This window comes from Procambarus clarkii, chromosome 16, assembly GCF_040958095.1.
Source record: "Procambarus clarkii isolate CNS0578487 chromosome 16, FALCON_Pclarkii_2.0, whole genome shotgun sequence".
Taxonomy (NCBI): Eukaryota; Metazoa; Arthropoda; class Malacostraca; order Decapoda; family Cambaridae; genus Procambarus; species Procambarus clarkii.
The window spans coordinates 33,418,012-33,437,987 of record NC_091165.1 but is presented as its reverse complement, the minus strand read 5'-3'; the positions used below and the strand labels follow the sequence as shown (position 1 = coordinate 33,437,987).

At 50.8% G+C, this 19,976-nt stretch overlaps 1 protein-coding gene across 4 annotated transcripts in view; it reads left to right on the top strand.

Annotated features, from left to right (window-relative positions):
- Positions 1–19,976, top strand: part of LOC123760113 (HEAT repeat-containing protein 3) — a 237,276-nt gene that overhangs the window by 146,719 nt on the left and 70,581 nt on the right. For all 4 annotated transcript variants that reach the window (XM_069325425.1, XM_045745599.2, XM_045745596.2 and 1 more), the window contains exon 8: positions 8,008–8,150. In XM_069325425.1, coding sequence (XP_069181526.1) covers positions 8,008–8,150 — 143 coding nt within the window. The remainder of the gene's footprint in view (positions 1–8,007; positions 8,151–19,976) is intronic.

The window sequence follows — 19,976 nt, the reverse complement described above, 5'->3', positions numbered from 1 at the left end:
TATATATATATATATATATATATATATATATATATATATATATATAATAATAATAAGAAAAGTGTTCAGGTAAGGTACATCCATACAAGGTGTGAAACAAACATTGATGGATTTCTATATTGACCTAGTACATAGTGCCTAAACCGCTTCGTATCGTTGGCCCTGCATGTTCCTTGGTCAGGGGTGCTTGTTATGGTTCTTGTTGGTTCGCGAGTCTCTTCGTACCTTCCAATATTATTGGAACGTCTGTTGATTTTCTATGTGGTTTCCATCGGGTCTTTTGTCGGCCTTGTTGGTTCTCTTCCATCATCTGTTTTCTTTCGCTTCGTTTTCGCCTTGTTTTGTTTTCGCGTTGTCTCGTTCATCGTTCAGTTTTCAGTTTCATCGTTCTGTCTTCGTTCCGCACGCCTTCCTGGTGTTTGTACGATGTCTGTTCGTTGTGTGTACGATTTGTGTACGATTTGTGTGTCCGCCTGGTGTACAAGCCACGCCTCCCGGTGGACGGGTGGTGCGTTTCATACCTCATGTGCTGGGGCCGCGGTGTGCGTTTTGTTTACGGGCGGTATGCTCGTGTGTTCGCGCCGTTTCTCATGGTTTTCTACGGCTGCTCGTTTCTTCCTCCAGTCGTGGCCCTCTGGATGCTGAGGGTGTTTTGGATTTATATCTGGGGTGTCACTTTGTTCTCCCTCTGTACTGCTTCGTCTTCTGCAGGGCGCGCACCTCTGGCTGTCTTTCTCCTTCGACCTCACATTTTATTCAGGTAAAGGTACATACTGTGCCTACTGCCTCGAGTATGCATGGCTTTCGGGCACACCGTTAGCGCTGCTCCTAGTAGGTTACTTGGCTCGCCTGTGTTGTGGCACGGTCGTGTGTCTGCTCTGCAGGTGAGGTTGCCTTGTCTGGCGCCTCTGTCGGCCTAGTGCTGGTTCTCACTTTTGGTGGGGTGCTTGCCTAGTAGTGCTTGTGGGGGTTGAGCTCTGGCTCTTGGGCCCCGCCTCTCCTGTCAGTTGACGGTTGCGCAGTTTCCTGAGCCTTCTGGGCTTTGTCTTCTTGTTTGCTCCTGTGGGTGGCGTCTGCCTCCTCCACATGGCATTTTGGTGCTTTTGGCTTTCTTTCCCTCTGCCATTAATCAGGTTCTTTTTAGTGTCTGTGGCTCCTTTGGGTGCTCACTACCTCCTGTGTCCCCTTGTGCGTACCTGCATACGAACATAAGTCCAGTGGCCCTGCGGAGGGCCTCTTGGCCCGTGCGAGGCAGCTACTAAATTAAATTAAATTTTGCTCCGAGGGACGAGTTTCTTGGGCAGCGCCACTCATCTTGTGAGTGGACACACCACCATAGCAGCATGTATAACACTCCCCAATAGGAAGAAAACCCACTGGGTTGTTCATCCTGTCACTTGTACACAGCTGGGACTTGCTTAACTGGCTCAAGTGAACAGCTACTCAAACAAGAAGATTAACATACATTCCCACTCACTTACATGTCCAACCCGCCCTTGCACCAATAGTGGGGCCCCACCACCACGTTACGTGGTAATTGGTTCCGCACATCACCGGGCCTGTTACCGTGCCGGTCATTCCTCCAGTCTTTCCTGATTCTGAACTTATCCTTTTTATGCCCATTGTTTCGTGCCCACAATGTGCCGCACGGGTGGCGTGTGCCACTATCCCAGTTTTTATTGTTTTGTGGAGATTGGTCAATACACACAAACACTAAGGAACTACTTTTGTTGCATATACAGTAGTTGTGGGTGATCGTTGGCGGGCAATGGTGCGGGTTGGGCGCACTGAGTGCCGGTACGGTGTCTCGCATGTCTGTTCTAGACCACACTTGCCGGTAGACTAGTTATTATTCGCTACTCTGCTGGTTATATGCTTGGGCGCCGCCTCAGTTCCCCACAGGTTGGCAGGACTTTTTGTTGGACGTACAGGAACGGTTTGCGTTCTGTCGCTGGTACTTTGTAGAGCTTTGCTTCTCTAGTTAGGCTCATGCGTTTGGAGCGAGTATCTTCTTGGGATACTCTACTCCCTCCGCCACCCTTGTTCACTGTTCCATCCTTGTTTCCTCTTCCCCGCTTGGCGGGATTGCGTCGATGGCTCCTGACTGGGGTGTTTGGTGTGGTGTTTGGTCACCTTGCATGTGTCTTTAGTGCCTTTTGTCCATCTTTTGTTCTTTGTTGTCCTGTGGGGCTCTGTCCCGTATTTCGGCGCTTTTGTTTTCATTGTAGACCCCTGGGTCTTTTCCCTGTCTGGACACTTTCCTTGCCTATCTTCGGTGTCTAACTGCACCCTCACATAGCCGAGGGAGAAATCATCTCAAGAACCTCAAGATAACCCTGCTGTCCGTAAGGTCCCTCAGGTATGTACACGGTCGTGTGCGTTCCTTCCCGGCCGTATTCGTGGTTTTCCTTACCTAATTCAGTTTTTCCTCCCCCATGCTACACTTTTTGTGTATCTGAGTAAGCGCTTCTTGATTATCCTGTTTAGTGCACCGGTGGACCTCTGTCCATGTTCCACGTCCTGCTTTTGGACTTCTCCGGTGTTCCGTTTTGGTACCGAGTTCCTGCGATTTCTGTAGGCTTCGGGTTGCGCTGTCTGTGCGGGGGGGGGGGGGGTGGACTTTTCGGTCTGCAGCTCCTTCCTTCCTGGTTCCTTTTCTTGAAACCGGGTTTGCTGGGTTCCGGTCCTGGTTTCGGTTTTTCTTTGTTCCGTTTCCGGACCGGGTGTGTTTGTTTTCCTGCGGTTCTCGTCCTCAGTAGTTCTCCTCTTGGATGCCTCGGGGATGCGTGTATCATTCTTCCCTGCTGGAGCTGGTTCTGTTGCTCCTTTGGGTTGCGGGGTCGCTGTTTTTAGATTCGCGTTTTGTGCTTTCGATCGTGGTGTTCATTTCTCGTCGTTTCTGTCGGTACAGGTGGGTTCGTTATTGGTCTCCCTCCTGCATGTTTCGTCTTGGGGGCGGTGTTTGGTTTTCCTATCGCTGCGAAGGGTCCTTCGGTCTTTAAATGGGTTGGTTTGTCTTCCCTTCGGGGTTGTTCTGGGACCGTTGTTTGGGATTGTCCTGTCACCTCATATTGGGTGGTGCTGGCAGAGCCGCTCCTGCTTGTGTTCAGTGTTGCGGTTCCTTCTGCTCCAATCCACTTGCTGTCCTGGGCATTGTTCCCCTCTGGCCTGCTCTTGAGTTTTGGGGCCGTCCTGGTCGTTGACCTGGGTGGTCTTTTTCTTCTCGTTTTGGTCTTTGTTTTGTCTCTGGTTTTGGTTGTTCAGTTAGGACGTGTGGTATCTGCCTCCCGGTTCCTTCCCTGTTTTACTTATCTTTTGGTAAGATAAGTAAAGGTCTGGGGCGCAACCTTTCCCCCCAGAAAACCAGCGTTGAATGTAATGAAACGCCATTTTCTGGGTGAGTCCCGGAGGCTCCCCGGCATCCCTCCCTCCTTCCGGTCTGCAGCGTTTTCGCGTCTTTTGACATCCAGCCTAAGAACTGCCAGTTGGATTGCCGGCGTGGAGGGTCTGGGGCTCCCCCTTCCCCCTCTCGGGGAGTGGGGGGGGGGGAGGGTTGCGCAGATGGTGGCGCGGCGACGTGATGATGTCATGCTAGTTTGATAATTTTGTTTGGGGAGTTCTGTCCACTCGTTCGGCTTTCGGTAGCAATAATTTCACCAGAACAGGGGTTTGTTTTGGGGCGCCTACCTTTCTGGGTGCCTGTCCCGGTCGATGGCAGACATAGAATGCTCCCAATCACAAGGGGGTTTCTATAGGCCATTGCTCCTCGTGCCTCGCTGAGGGGGGCCAGGTTCTGGCTCGTGGTCCCGGGTAGGCAAGAACTCCTAGCACTTTGACTGATGCCAGAAAGTTATACATATCCATTCAGCCTGGATAGCTCCGGGGAGCCTTCGGGACTCACCCAGAAAATGCCGTTTTATTACATTCAACCCTGGTTTTTTACAATTAAACTGTTCCTCCCGGACAGACCCCCACTTGTTATGAGTTTATAGGGCTGCTATGGGGGGTCTACTGTCTTATGGAGAAGGGTCAGCAGTTAGAATCAAGATGTAACAGGGTAGTGACACAATTAGGCCCGGCCCCCAAGGAACATAGGTTCCTGTTTATGATTTAAGGTTTTAGAACAGATCTGACATCTGGGATACAATCAACTACGTCACTACAACAGGAGTAATAGATACACCTCAAAAACTAACTTATTTATTAAACCCTCTTAACACTTTCGCCCGGGCATGACGCAGCATTGCGTCATCCGTTTACTGTCGGTAATACCGGGGATGACGCAGCATTGCGTCATCCACTTTAAATAATCGCCAAAAATCAGGTTTTTATCCGATTTTTTGGGGACTGGTTTTAAAATGTGCGCCGATGTCTTCCCATTTTCTTTGTTGAGCCTCGTGGCCCTCAGGTGGCTTGGCATATGCCTTGGGCCCATTGTTTTCGCTCCACTGTTGTGACCAATGTCGCCTCCCCTCGCATCTCAAACGTGTGAACATTTCGGCTATTTTCCGTGGCTATATTTCTTACTGCGGCTTTAGAAACTATCTACCCTTACTCCACGATGGATAGTGATCATGAACAAGGCCCTTCCAGGAAGAAAATTGCGAAAGAAAGGCTTGAAAAGGGAGGGAATTGGGAGTGTAGCTGGAAGGTGTCTGAGTGCTCACTCCCGGCTAACGCGTGGCCCGTCTTCAACTTGTCGGCGGTTGGAGCGTGACCAGGTTTTATATTTTATATGCTAATGTTCCTCTAGAGAATTCTATTGCGAACCCATTGAGACCAAAATGAAAGACCTAGGACAAAAATTGAGGTGACCAGAGTGAAAATAGTGAAAACATTTTATCGCGTTTGCGCGCTCCTGGGTAACTCGTTCGCACTTTCTCTGTTTGCTGCGGGTAATTAGCCGGGCTTTTGGAGTTTATATGCACTTAGTGCTGTAGAGAATTCTATTGCGAACACAATGATACCGAATTTAATCTCGTAGGACGAGAATTAAGGTGACAAAGTTGAAGAGAGTATACACTTTTCAGAATTTACGCGCGCTCCCGTGACACCCTGGGTCCCATATCGCACTATTGAGGGGTGGCGTGCGGGGTGAGCAAAAGTGTTAACAACCCCCCATATACATTAAATAACAATAACAATAATTACTTTACCACATTATCTTACATTAAAAGCCTTGGTCCACATAGGCAGGATACAAGGTTTTACAATTAGGACAAGCTAGGGTAAAGTCTACTAGTGAAGAACTTGAAGCTTGAGGCAGCTTAGGGTAGGGAGTCCATGTGGTGTACCCTAACACAACATAACACTTAGGGGTACCCAAAACACTGGCTTATGCTACACAATATCTACACAAGTCTTACAATTCCAGTTGTATGCACGGTTACACATGAAGGTACTTAACTTGGTTGTTACAGGAACTTAAGGTAAGAGAAAGAGAGAAGGAAGAGGAGAATCCAGGCAGAGTCCCACAGGTAGGTCTCTACACCACACAGCCCGAACAGAGAAGAACGCAGCCAGCGTCCAGTCCAGAGCTCCAGAGTTGTTGTGGTTGCCGGAAAGAGCCTAATTGATCATACAGCTTATACACATTACTAATCTTCACCGACGTACAATATTGTTTACTTTACTCGTTCTAAGGATAGTTAATAATTACTTCACTTATACTTAATCCACAACAAGCTCAAGAGTCTGAATGCTCTGTGTGAACAAGATTCATCTTACATCTGGCAAGGAAGATAGGAGAACCAAGCATCAGCAAGCGCATTAAATAATGTAAAGTAAATTATACAGAGCTCAATTTGACCTCTGGCTTCCACTGAGGAACCCAGGGTCGTAACAGTGGGACTACATGGACCACTTCATTGTCTTCCACCCTCGGTGTTGCTGCAGCTGTGGTCCTACCTTTGGTTGTTTTTGGGGGGCACCTGAGTCACACATCGGTTGTTCGAGCAGCTATGTGGGAGACTGAACTGCACTGTGCTGGTCTTCCTGTCGGGTTGGATCTGGCTTCGGCGGCTGTTCTGGTTCCTTCAAGGACATCACATCTGCCGCTCTCGCGATCTTTGGGTTCGGCCCCCTGGGGTTTTGTGTTCTTTGCTGCATTGCCAGCTTCCTCTTAGGGTTTTTCGGTGTTCAGTGTCTTGGCGCCTATCTGAGCCTCTTACTCGATGTGTTGATGAATGCATCGTTTCTTGGCTGGGGCTTTGTTTCCAGGGGCTCACCAGGCCAGCCAAGGGTGGTGGGGTCCGTCCTTCCTTCGTAAACTCCCGCACTGCACGGTGCGGGAGTTTGCGGCAGTGTGGATATCGCTTCAGAGGGTTCGGGTTATTCATGGATCGATGATCCTGCTCCATTCGGACTGCTTCCGGTGGTTAATTGCCTGAACCGAGGGGGTTCGATGCGGTCCTTTGGGGCTGGTTGCTTTGGGTGACTCATCTACTCAGTTCTCGGGGTTTGGCTCTCCTGCTCATTCACATTTGGGGGGGGGGGGGAGGTTTCCAATGTCCTGCCTGTCTTGGTTCATTCTCCTGTCCACAGAATGGACAGTCGTCGCCGACTCCTTCAGTTGGCTTTACCGGACATACAGGCTCCCGAAGGTTGACCTCTTTGCGTCGGCCGGGGGTGCATCATGTGTTGTATCCGGTTGCAGCTCTTCACAGTTACCTGCTCACCATTGCTTCGGTAACCGGGGACGTGCTTTGGGTTGACCTGGTTTCCCTTCTTTCCTGTTCCAGGGTTCGGGTCTCCCAGGTCGTCCACAGGGTTACTTGGTCCAGCCCGCAGCCCGCTCGTGCCCATGACATTCGTAAGTTTGCTGCGCTGGCTGTTCTCTTCGGTAACATGTCTTGGGCTGATATTCGGGCACGGGGTTTTTGGAGGTCGAACAGGGTCCTGGCCGCTCGCTACCTTATTCCTGGGTTCTTGTTGGCCTAGTCCTAGTTCCTAGTTCCTGGGCCTAGTCGGGCCTGTGTCGCGTTTGGTCAGCTGTTGCAACCAGTTGTCTCAACTTCGCGTTGAGGAGCGAGGGCTGACTGCCTTCCAGGTAAGTCCCTCTAAATTCGTCTTTGGTTAAATAGCCTCGGCGAGCCGAAGGGGGCTCCCCCCAGAAAACCTGCCTTAAATGTAATGAAACGCTAGTTTCTGGTTGAGACCCGGAGGCTCCCCGGCATCCTTCCCTCCCTCTGGTTGGCGCTTTTTTTGCGGCTTTTGACATTCAGCCTCAGAACTGCAGGGTGGATAGCTGGTGCAGGAGTCTGGAGCTCCCCTTCCCTCTCCTGGGAAGGTGGGGGAGGGGGGGTGCGCAGACAACGGTGTGGCGACTTGGAGACATCATGCTTGTTTGCTCATTTCCATTTGGGGAGTTCTCTCCACTGGTTCGTCTTTCAGTAGCAATATTTTAACCACAATAGGGGTTTGTTATGGGGCGCTTGCCTTTCTGGGTGCCTGACCCGGTCGATGGCAGACATAGAATGCTTCCAACCAAATGGGGGTTTCTATTGGGTATTGCTCCATGTGCCTCTCTGAGGGGGCCATGTTCTACCTTGTGGTTGCCGGTAGGCTTAGAACTCCATTTGCTTTGACTATTGCCAGGGTGTGATACATTCATATCAGCCCCATTAGCTCCTGGGAGCCTCTGGATCTCACCCAGAAACTTGCGTTTCATTACATTCAACGCTAGGTTTTTACAGCATGACAAATTGAGAGAATGGCCTTGTTTCAAAAGCTCAACTGCACCAGGAAGTGAAGGTTGCTTTGTGTTTTCTTTTATAGTGCAAGACATTAACTTAGGCTTGTGCAGTAAAAACATTTCATCTTTACTCAAAGCATTATTTATATTTAAATGCACATATCACTGATGCTTAACATTCATGGAAATCTTAGTAATTGAAAATTGAAGAAAGTGGTCATCTCTTCACTGATCATTGTATGCAGTCAAGTTTTTTTTTTTTTTTTGAAGCTTTGATATAAATTCTATAATTTTATCTGTAATTTTCCTTGCAGATTGTCGTCTTTGCGCATACGAAGTCTTCTATGTGTCCAAAATCTGACAAGCATGTTAAGCCTTAGTGACATAGGAGGAACAGAGCTTATGTACTCAACTTGGGTAAACTTAGGCATCAAGATCTTCCAAAATTCTTGTACTGGTAAGGATCATTGTTTTTCTGGAGGATCCTCCTGGAGATTCCCTGAAGCCGTCTCACTGAGTTTGCGTCCCACTGCTGAGTCACATCAGTCCATAGGAGTTTTGTATGGCCTACCTGGACCCCCCATCACAGAGTCACAGGGAGATGGGGGTTATTACAATCACCCTGAGTAATCATTGTCCAGAAAGTCAGTGAAGCCATACAAACAACTGCAAGGTTCACAAAAAACAAAATACCAAAACAGCCAAATGACTTAGCAAATTATTCACTCCATACGGCTCTGTCTCTATTGGCAGATCATCCCGGTGGCATACTAGTTGTAATAAACTTTTCCACTTCTCAGTGTCTGTGTTTTCTGATGCACATCTATTTTCATTTGTTTTGAGAAGAAGTGGCTGGAGTATTTGTGTCCCACCTCTATATCTCTTCCCGGCAACAGTATGAGGCTTCCTGGTGCTCGTTTCACCTCTTTCTGTCTCTTCGTCACTGATCCTTGGTTTCTGTCTCTTCATCACTGCACCTATGTTTCTGTCTCTTTGTCACTGCTCCTTGGTTTCTTTCTCTGTGGTACTGGCGGAGCCGCTTCAGTTTACTTTCGGTATTGGTGTTACGTCTGTTCCGTTTCACAAACTGTTGCGTGCGTCGTTTCACCTTCGGCCTGCTCATGCGCTGCCTGAGCTGTCCTGGTCATTGGACAGAGTGCTCTCTTTTCTTTCTTCTCCACGGTTTGTTGTGGCCCCTTCTGTTCAGGTTTGTTTCTCGGAGGCTCTTTTCTGTTGGCATTGGCCTCTAAGGGTTGGGGTCGGTGGGCTTCATGCACTCCTCTGGCGCAGGGGTTTTCTGCTCCTCCGGTCGTGGCGATAGGTTTGTTTGTTTGTCTGCACCTGTCTCCTTCTTTTCTGGCAAAGAATGACTACTGCTTTCCGGAGGGGTCCTTCGGTTATTGATGCTTGGCTGGTTGGGCCAGGGGTGCATCATGTTTTGTGTCAGGTTGCTGCCCTCCGCCATTATTTGCACACCACGGCCTCTGTGTCTGGGGATGCACTTTGGGTAGATCCGGTTTCCCTTCTTCACTGTTTGTGAGTGAAGGTCTCCCAGGTCGTTCGCAGGGTTATTCAGGCTGGCCAGCCTGTGGTCTATCCCCGTGCCTACAAAGTTTCCAAGTTCGCTGCTCTTGCTGCCGTTTTTGGCAACATGTTCTGGGCTGACATTCGGCTGCGGGGATCTTGGCAGTCATACAGGGTCCTGGCTGCTCGTTATCTTGTGAATGTTCCTGGGCCTAAGCGGGCCTGTGTCGCTTTGGGCCACCGGTTGCAACCAGTTGTCTTGGTTTCGACTTGAGGAGTGAGCAGCGACTGCCTCCCGGGTATATCCCTTTACTTTTCCTCTGTGGGTAGTTAGCTCCGGGAAGCCGAAGGGGCACCCTCAAGAAAACCAGCGTTAAATGTAATGAAATGCCGTTTTCTGGGTAATACCCGGAGGCTCCCCTGGCATCCCTCCAACCCCCCGATCAGCTTTTTTTTCTGTGGGGAGCCCCTACGGCTCCCTGGAGCTTATCGGGCTAATGTGTGTTATGTTAGACCGGGACATTAGCTAAGGAGTTCAGACCTACCAGGGACCAGCGCCAGAACCTGGCCCCTTCAGAGAGGTTTCAGGGAGCAATGGCCCTGGAAAACCCCACATGGTTGGGGGTTTTCCTTATCTGCCATCGACCGGGGTTAGGCACCCAGAAAGGTAGGCGTAACAAAACAAACCCCACATGGTAAGAAACTACAACAAAAACCGAACAGAGAGGTAGAAAACTCCCTACAATCCCAAGGAAACAAGCAAACAAGCAAACATCACACTTTACTGCCGCGCCGATCGTCCGCGCAGCCCTCCCCACCCCGGGAGGGGGAGGGGGGAGCCCCGGACCTACCGCGCCGGCTGCAAAGCTCCAGTTCGTTCGCTAATGTCAACCGGGATTGACGCTTCTCTGGCCTCAGTTTCCTAGGCGGTGTTTGCCTTGTGTGGCGTTCACTGCCGTGTGTTGTGGTGTGCGGTGGCCAGGAGTACTTCATCAGTGCCGGGGCTGCATGTGCTTAGTGGCTGACTTCCCTAAGCGCCCTGTGAGTACTGCCCTTGCGTTACAGGGTTATCTTCCCTGGGGCGTTCGGGAACCATTCCCGTAGAGGTTCTTGCTGCTCGGCATTTGCCTCGCCCTTGGGGCCAGCTGGGGCTTGGGGCCCTTGTTTGGCCCTGGGTAGGGATTGGTATTGTGCTGGTTAGGGCGTCAAGGTGTTGCGCAGCCTGCCACCTAAGCGGCGGCCGGTTTCTGTTGCCTCTGGAGACGGTGTACTTTTGCGGGGTTTTTCTTTTGTTTTTCATTTTCTTGCCTGGTGGGGGTCTGCCTAAGGTGGTTATAGTTCCACTGGTAGTGTTTGGCGGCCCTCTGCTAGGCCCCCGTGCTTGTACACGTCTCGGGGGTTTTCAGTGCTATAATCTACCCTCTTGTTATGTTTGGGTTTCTTAACCGGTTAGCAACACCTTGCCCGGGCTTCCCGTAGTTGTTACCCTACGGGCCCTGGAAACCCCTGTCTGGGCTCGGGGGACCATTGAATGTGTCTTCCGGGTTCCAACCCGTCTTGTACGGGATCGTTGGTTGCTGTTCCCTTGTCTCCGGGTGACAGTCGCCATTTTTACCTCCGTCATGCTGCCTGTTGGGTCACTGACACCTTGACCCGGAGTCTTGCGAGTGATTCTCTGCTTGTTCTCCAGTACTCTCCTGATGTTAATTCTGTTCAGAGTACAGGCGGCATCCGTGTTGCAAGCTAGGTTAGGTTGCTGCAACATGCTAGGTTGGTTTCCCACTCGAATGCCCCGTGGCCGCCCCGTTTGGTTAGGTGCTGCTCGCCCCTTTCTCTCCATGTTCCCGGCTCCGGACCGTCTGCGTGTTTCTGGGTCGGGGCGGGGTTCAGTTGCGGCAGAGACTCGGGCGGTTTTCGGGGGATGCCCCGTTCGGGTTGGGGACGGAGGTTTGAGCCTGTGCCTCCTGCCAAGGCTTCTGGGTCTTACCAGCGGCCCTTTCTTGTTGCCTTTCCCATGGGCTCTTGCTTTTCTTTCAGGGCGGAGGGCTTGGAGGACGGCTCTGCCCCGGGGCCTCTGTTGTTGGTTCCCGGGGCTGTGGGGGATGCCTACTAGCAGTTCTGGGGCGGTTTTGCCCCTTCAGGGGTTTTTCTGCTTTTGGGCGTCGTTTTTCGCCCTTCCAGTCTGCTAGCTTCCCACATTTGCTGGCGTGTTTTTGTGTATTAAGCGTCAGTCACAGCCCCTGCTGGCGGCCATTTTCGTCTGCCGGTTTCCCGGCGTGGCCACCAGGGCGGCGTTGCGGTTTGTTTACATGCGTCTGGGTGTGCGAGCGAGCGTCTCTGGTGAGTTTTCAAAATATTTGCAGGGTTTTTGTTCTCCTGTTGTCGTTTCTTTGTTTTTCTGGTGTTTTCTTGCTGTTGCCTGTTCCTCTGGGAACGTTTGGGTGTTGATTTTGGGTCTGAGCCTCTGGGTTTAGGCTCAGTGCCCCTGGCTGGTATGCTTGCTCCCACACCTTGCCCCTCGGTTTTCGGTCTGTTGGGACCGTTTTCCCAGGGCGTTCTGCTGGGGTCTGTGCTTTGCCTTTTAGTGGTGTTCTCCGCCGGCAAATGTGGTGGTTTGGGCTCCCCCTGGTTCGATTCTGGGTTCCTTTGGGTTCCTTGGTTTCGTTCTGGAGGTTTCTTCCTCTTGGGCCCCCTTCTGTGGGTTCAGGGGACTTTGTTTCCTCGTGTGACCCGGTTCTGCCTTTTGGGGTTCCGGGGTCTTCCTGGCTTGCAGACTGAGCTTTTTGGGTCTTGGCACATGTTGTGGTTGTGCTGGGGCTTTGTGGTTTTGCTGTCGAGGTGGGCCTTTTGATGCAGTTTTGTGCCTTCTTTGCCTGGCCGGCGTAGTGCTCTTTGCCACTAGTCGGCGGCTTGTGCTTTTACAATATGTGTCCTCACCTAGTTGTGCTTGTGGGGGTTGGGCTCTGGCTCCTTGGTCCTGCCTCTCAACCGTCCGTCAACAGGTGTATCGGTTCCTGTGCCTCTTGGGCTCTGTCATGTCTACATGTGACATTGTATGGGGGTCAGCCTCGTTACTTGTGTGAGGAGTCGCCACATTACTTCTTAGTGCTTTCCCGTTCCCGTTCTGTCACTCAAAAAAAAAAAAAAAAAAAAAAAAAAAAAAAAAAAAAAAACTAATTCTATCTGTGGCTCTTTTGGGTACTCAGTTTCCACCTGTGTCCCCTAGTGCGTGTGCCCCTTGTGTTACATATCCTGTCCTTCTCAACCCTGTCGATTCCCTTGGGTATCTTGTATGTGGTGATCAGGTCTCCCCTCACTTCCTCTTCCAGCGAAGTGTGGTTTCATTCCCGTAGTCTCTCCTCATGACTTCGGTAGTGTACTTTTTCTTTCTGAAGGGTTCTGTTCCCTTCTCTGTTGACTGGGCGCTGGGGGAGCAGCTTGCTCTGTTGCCTCTCGCTTGGTCCCGCTGTTGGTGGGCGCTTTGGGTTGTCTTCCGGCCTCTGCTGGCGTCGGAGGACGGCTTCTCCCCCTTGGGGGGGGTTCAGAGCTGGCGGGGTGGGCTTCTTCCCTGCGCTTCATTTCCTCTTCGTGGGTGCGTGGGGCGTGGTTGATCCGCCCCATCCTTCTGGGCTTCCCGTCTGCTCTTTGCAGTCATGAGCTTTTCCAGTCTGCAGTTCTTCTGGACTACTACCGTCTGCGCCCTGGATCCTCTGCCCTGCTCGGAGGACTGTTGTCTCCTGTTCGGATTCTGTTAGGGCCGGGTGCATGGATGGTGGACCTGGACCTCCAGGTCACTTCTTGGCACGTTCCTCTCCAGTTTTTCTGGGGCTAGCACGGTTGGTAATTACCTATGTGTACTTACCTAAGTGTAGTTACAGGATGAGTGCTACTCTCGTGGTGTCCCGTCTTCCCAGCACTCTTTGTCATATAATGCTTTGATTATAATTGTCATATTGTCATATAATGATTGTCATATGTCATAATGTCTTCATATGATTGTCATACAATGCTTTGGTGTTGGGGCTTCAGGTTTGCTGTTTTTATTGCATTCCCTATTTTGTGAAGGGCACTTTGTATACTCTTTGCATCTTTACCGGATCTTAGTGCCCTGTCTGCGTCTGAGATTCGGTGTCTGGCCTACCTCGACGGCTGGCTGGAGTGGGCTCCCAGTCAGTCCGCTTGTCTGCTCGCCAGGGGATGGTTCTTTCCAGATCGCTGGGTTTGGTTTCCTGGTGATCTGGAGGTTTTACCTTCTGTTTCCGTCCCGGGTTCGGACCTGGGCCTTGTTTCAGGCTCTTGGGCCCCTCATTGTCTTCCCTCCAGAAGTGTTACTGTGGCTGTGGTCCCGCCTTTGGCTGTTCAGGAGGGGGTCCCGGGTTGCTCAGCGGTTGCTTGGGCGGTTGTGCGGGAGTTTGCACTTCGGCGTGCTTGTCTGCCCGCGGAGTCGGGTTTGGCTCCGGCGTCGGTTGGTTCCTACGGAGACTCCACTTCCGCCTCTTGCATTCCTTGGGTTCCTCTGGGGATCTGGTGTTGGTGCTGCGTCACCAGCTTCCTCTTTGGGGTTTTCGGGGTTCCGTGCCTTGGCGGCTCCCCGAGCCTTCGCTCGATGTGTTCACGGACGGGTCGTCTCTCGGCTGGGGCTTTGTGACCAGTGCTCACCAGGTCGGCCGAGGTTGATGGAGTCTGTCTGTCCGTCGGGCTCACAGCCTGGTTCAGGTGTTCATGGCTGTCTGGTTTGCGCTTCGGAGGGTTTGGGTCACTAGGTACTCTACCGTTCAGCTCTGTTTGGACTGTTCTCTGGTGGTTCTTGCCGGAACCACAGGGGGTTTGGTTAACCGTGTGGTTCGTGTCCGGGGTGTGTCCTGCGTCCTGGTGGACAGCTGTCTCGGTTCATTCCTCTTCGTGGGTTGGCCGGTCGTCGCCGATTTGTTTTGTTGGCTCTGTTGGGCTTATGGACTCCTGGCCATGGACATCTTCGGGTCGGCGTGGTCTAGGCGTCGCCCGTTTTGTGGCGCCCTTCCCACCTGCGAGGACTTCACGGTGGAGGCTTTCGGCAGGCCTGGTCGAGGTGGGGGGTACCTGTACCTCTTCTCCCGGTCCAGCTGTTGCTTCGGGTTCTGGCTCAGTTGCAGCCCATTCCCACGAGAACAGTCCTTTTGGTTCCACTGTGGCCGGCCCGGCCTTCTTTTCAGACGCTGCTTGATAGGTGTCCGTACCCGGGGCGTTTTTCCTGAGGCTTCGCCTCTTTCAGCAGGCCGAATCGGTCCTGTCCGTGACTGGTTCGGCCTTCTCTTTGGCTCTTCGCGTCTGGTATTTTGACGCAGGTATCGCCATCTCTATGGTGTTCAGGTGGCTTTGTTGACGGTGTCCCACCTGCGAGCTTCGTCTTGGAGACTGTATGACGTTTATTACGTCTTCTCGCGTTTTGTTTCCCCTCCGGCCTGCTCATGAGTCGCCTGAGCCATCCTGGTCCTTGTTCAGGGTGCCTTCTTCTCTTCCCCTCAGTTTGTGGTAGCCCCTTCGGTTTCAGTTTCCTCCTCTTTGGTACGGGTGGTAGCTTTATTGGTGTGCAGCCTTTCTCTGTCCTGGCGACGGTCGAGACGGCTGCTTTCCGGAGGGGTTCTTGGGGTATTGGTACTTGTTAGGTTTGGCCGGGGGGTGCGTCCTGTGTTGTCCAGTTGTGCTTTTTGCTGTTGCCGGCGTACCGTGCCTGGGGATGCGCTGTGGTTGATCCGGTTCCTTCGTTCCCTGTTTTCAGGGCTCGGGTCTCCCGGGTCGTCCGCAGTGTTTTCCTTCTTACTGCGGTCTGTCTTTGCGCCCGTGCTGTTCAGACGTTTACAGCAATTGCTGCTGTGTTGGTGACGTCTCGGGCTCATTTCGGGCGCAGGGAATTGTGGGTCGCATAGGTTTTTGGCCGCCCATCCATGTGTGCGTCTGTTCTTGGGCGTTCTTGTTGTCTTGGGTCGCAGGTTTGCGACCGGTTGTCTTGGCTTTGCGTTGCAGAGTTTGTGGCGGCCGCCTCCCGGGTTAGCCCTTTCTTTTCCTTCTCTTTGGGTATGAAGCTCCAGGGAGCCGTAGGGGCTCCCCACAGAAAACCAGCGTTGAATGTAATGAAACGCCATTTTCTGGGTGAGCCCCGGAGGCTCCCTGGACACCCTCCCTCCCACCGGTCGGCGGTTTTTTCGCGTTGGTTGAGGCTTAGCTTCCGAACTGGAGCTTTGCAGCCGGCGCGGTAGGTCCGGGGCTCCCCCCTCCCCCTCCCGGGGTGGGGAGGGCTGCGCGGACGATCGGCGCGGCAGTAAAGTGTGATGTTTGCTTGTTTGCTTGTTTCCTTGGGATTGTAGGGAGTTTTCTACCTCTCTGTTCGGTTTTTGTTGTAGTTTCTTACCATGTGGGGTTTGTTTTGTTACGCCTACCTTTCTGGGTGCCTAACCCCGGTCGATGGCAGATAAGGAAAACCCCCAACCATGTGGGGTTTTCCAGGGCCATTGCTCCCTGAAACCTCTCTGAAGGGGCCAGGTTCTGGCGCTGGTCCCTGGTAGGTCTGAACTCCTTAGCTAATGTCCCGGTCTAACATAACACACATTAGCCCGATAAGCTCCAGGGAGCCTCCGGGGCTCACCCAGAAAATGGCGTTTCATTACATTCAACGCTGGTTTTTTGCGCGTTTTGACATCCAGCCTCAGAACTGAAGGGTGGATAGCCGGGTGGGGGTCTGGGGCTCCCCCTTCCCCCTCCCGGGGAGGGGGGAGCTGCGCTGACAGCGCCGCACCGACGTGTGACGTCATGCTCGTTTGCTCATTTCTGTTTGGGGAGTTCTATCCACTTGTTCGGCTTTTTGTAGCAATTTTCACCAGAATAGGGGTTTGTTTTGGGACGCTTACCTTTCTGGGTGCCTGACCCAGTCGATGGCAGACATAGAATGCTTCCAACCACACGGGGGTGTCTATAGGCCATTGCATCTCTTGCCTCTCTGAGGGGGCCAGGTTCTGGCTCGTGGTCCCCAGTAGGCCCAGAGAACTCCCCAGAGAATGATGTATTGGAGTATACACGCAAGATTTAAACGGCCCGCGGATACACAGGGTTCACCTCATCTTCATCAGGGCCCTTGTAAACAGACACCATTTAAAAAAAAAATCGTGGGCCAAATTCCCTGGTGTAAGGGCCTCAGTATTGAGTGAGCCAATAAGCCTGATGCACGCAGCATAAGCTCACAGCACTGCTGTTCAGCTTGTGACCACAGCATTGCCTAAAAATGCCATAAGATATATGTTCATGCTATTATTTTCCGATGATAGTATTACAGAAACACCCATGACTATGATAAAAATGACCAGGATTCAGATAATAGCAGGATTGTTATGATAATTAGCACCGTAGTGGGAGGAGTAATCTTGGTGGGGAGGGAGGTAGCATTGTCTGCTGACTCTGTGTGACCACCTTTTACTGTCTGGACTCACTATACCACCTTAGTTGTTCGCTATGGTGAACAAAACATGCAGATACTTATATTTAACATCTGTATATAAAAGCAAAAACAGTATGGTGGGAGGAGAATGGTGGCGAGTCAGGTGTGGTGAGGGAGGGAGGAAGTGGCATTACTGGCGGCCACTGCCACTGCCACTTAGCATACCAACTTAGTGGTTTGTTATGGTGAACACGAATGTAGATACTTATATATAACGTGTATATAGAGTGTAATAACAGCAAAAGGAGTGTGGGGGAGAAGCCATTTTGGTGATGGGTGTGGCAACATCTGCATAATTTGTCATGTTGGTAGGGGTGGCCACTATGCTCTTTGGGCATTATACCGGCTTAGTTGAACAGTTATGGTGAACAAAACATGTAGATACTTATATATAATGTGTGTATATAGGGTAATAACACCACAAACAGTATTGTTGGGAGTGAAATTTTAGTGCGTCTGACCTTGAATGTGTGAGGGAGGCAGCCGCCAGCTGACTGTGTGTAGCGACGTTTCTTAGTGTCTGAACTAACTATATCAACTTAGTTGTACAGTTGTGGTGAACAAAACATGTAGATACTTACATATAACGTCTGTATATAGTGAATAAAAGGAAAAACAGTATTGTGGGAGGAGAATGTGGGTGAGGGAGGTGTTGAGGGAGTGAGTGGCAGTGAGTGGCTGGCTGGTGTGGAGGTCACTCCTCGTTACTTTTTGACTCATAATACCAACTTAGTGGTTCATTATGGTGAACAAAACACGCAGATACTTATATATAACCTTTGTATATAGTGTAATAACCGACAAAGTATTTGTTCACTGTTTGATGAACATAATTGAATCAACAATATGCACACCATAATTTTGAGTACAGCGATGATTCACTCATTTTATTATATAAATATATCACACTACACACTATTGAATAATATTACAGCAAAAAACTACAAAAAATCAATCAGAGACACTTAAATAATTAGGTAATTATCTCTTTGTTGCCACTCCTGCCTGACAGCTGAGGAGGAACAGACCGCCTGGGACGCACACTGAATCTGCGCCTGTTTATGTGGGGGAGCTCCTACGGCTCCCTGGAGTTTATCGGGCAAATGTATGTTATATTAGACCGAGACATTAGCTAAGGAGTTCAGACCTACCAGGGACCAGTGCCAGAACCTGGCCCCTTCAGAGAGGCTTCAAGGAGCAGTGGCCCTGGAAAACCCCCTTATGGTTGGGGTTTTCCTTATCTGCCATCGACCGGGGTTAGGCACCCAGAAAGGTAGGAATAACAAAACAAACCCCACATGATAAAAAACTAAAACAGAAAACCAAACTGAGAGGTAGAAACTCCCTACAATCCCAAGGAAACAAGCAAACATCACACTTTACTGCCGTGCCGATCGTCCATGCAGCCCTCCCCGCCTGGAGAGGGGGATTGGGGAGCCCCGGACTTTACCACGCCGGCTGCCTAGGATCAGTTCGTAAGCTAATGTCAACCGGGACAGACGCTTCTCTGGCCTCAGTTTGCTAGGCGGTGTTTGCCTTTCGTGGCATTCACTGCCGTGTGTTGTGTTGTGCGGTGGCCAGGTGTTCGTCATCAATACCAGGGCTGCATGCACTTAGGGGCTTCCTTCCTTACGTGCCCTGTGAGTACTGCCCCTGTGTGACAGGGTTATCTTCCCTGGGGCGTTTGGGAACCATTTCCGTAGAGGTTCTTGCTGCTCGGCATTTGCCTCACACTCTGGGCCCTAACCAGCACATTACCAGCCTTGGGTAAGGACTGGTAATGTGCTGGTTAGTGCGTCAAGGTGTTGCACGCCCTGCCACCTAAGCGGCGACCGGTTACTGTTGTCATTGGGAACGGTGTACTTTTGCTGGGTTTTTCTTTTGTTTTTATTTTTAGACTGCTTGATAGGTGTCCGAACCCGGGGCAGTTTTCCCGCGGCTCCGCCTCTTTTGGTAGGTCGGACGTGTCCTGTACATGACTGGTTGGGTCTTCTCCTCGGCTCTTTGCGTCTGGTATTTTGACGCGGGTGTATCACCATCTCTATGGATATCAGGTGGCCTTGTTGATGGTGTCCCACCTGCGAGCTTCGTCTCAGCGACAGTGTGACGTTCCTGGTGTTTCTATTCACCAATTTTTGCTCTTCGTAGGTTGTTTTCTCTTTCGCATCGGGTTGTTTTGCCCTTTCTTGGGTTTGCAGGACTACAGTCCTTGATGTTTCTTACTGTCGCCTCGTATCGTGTGGCGCTGGCGGAACCGCTCCGGCTTGTGTTCGGGGTGGACGTCACTGTGGGGGTTTTCTATTTTGCTTTCCTGACTGCAATGCGTACGTCGCCAATGTACATGTGGCAGGCGTTTCACGAAGCTGTAGGAATCAGCAGAGAAAATACGAGAGCAAACGTACAGGGCCTGGGAGCAAGGTCGAGCTAGAGTCCTTGAAGGTCTCTTCTCAGACTAGCCTCACCTGGTCCTGGTCCATGTTGATTGTTGGAATCTCCTCAAGGATTCAACACTTTAAGGGACTCCTAGGATCCTCATCACATATATAGGTTAGTGAATTAGGCAACTCGGTGTTGGAGACACCTGGAGCTGAAGGCTTGATTAAATAATTGGCAGTACTGTATTCAGAAGTGGTTCATGGAAACACCGCATAAAGCTTAACAGTAGTTTATTTACTAACTTAACCACTAATACAAAGGGTGCTTGATTTACTTTAGATTGGTGTCAGAAAGGCTATGGTTGCATTAGCAAGACTCTTGACGTCTGGCTAGTCGTCTCAGATCCACTTGTGGAGTAACACCTAACTTAACACAATTGACAGCTAATCATTAACACGGCAACCTAACTGCCGGTATGCAAAAGGATCACAAGAGTTCCGACCAGATACTCGGGTAATGATGATATGCAATAAATCACAAATACACTGTCAATGGGACAGGCAATAACATGCACAATACTAATATCACACAGTACTAAATGTGTAATTACCTAAGTGTAGTTACAGGATGAGAGCTATGCTCATGGTGTCCCGTCTTCCCAGCACTCTTTGTCATATAACGCTTTGAAACTACTGACGGTGTTGGCCTCCATCACCTTCTCACCTAACTTGTTCCAACCGTCTACCACTCTGTTTGCAAAAGTGAATTTTCTTATATTTCTTCGGCATCTGTGTTTAGCTAGTTTAAATCTATGACTTCTTGTTCTTAAAGTTCCAGGTCTCAGGAAATCTTCCTTATCGATTTTATCAATTCCTGTTACTATTTTGTATGTAGTGATCATATCACCTCTTTTTC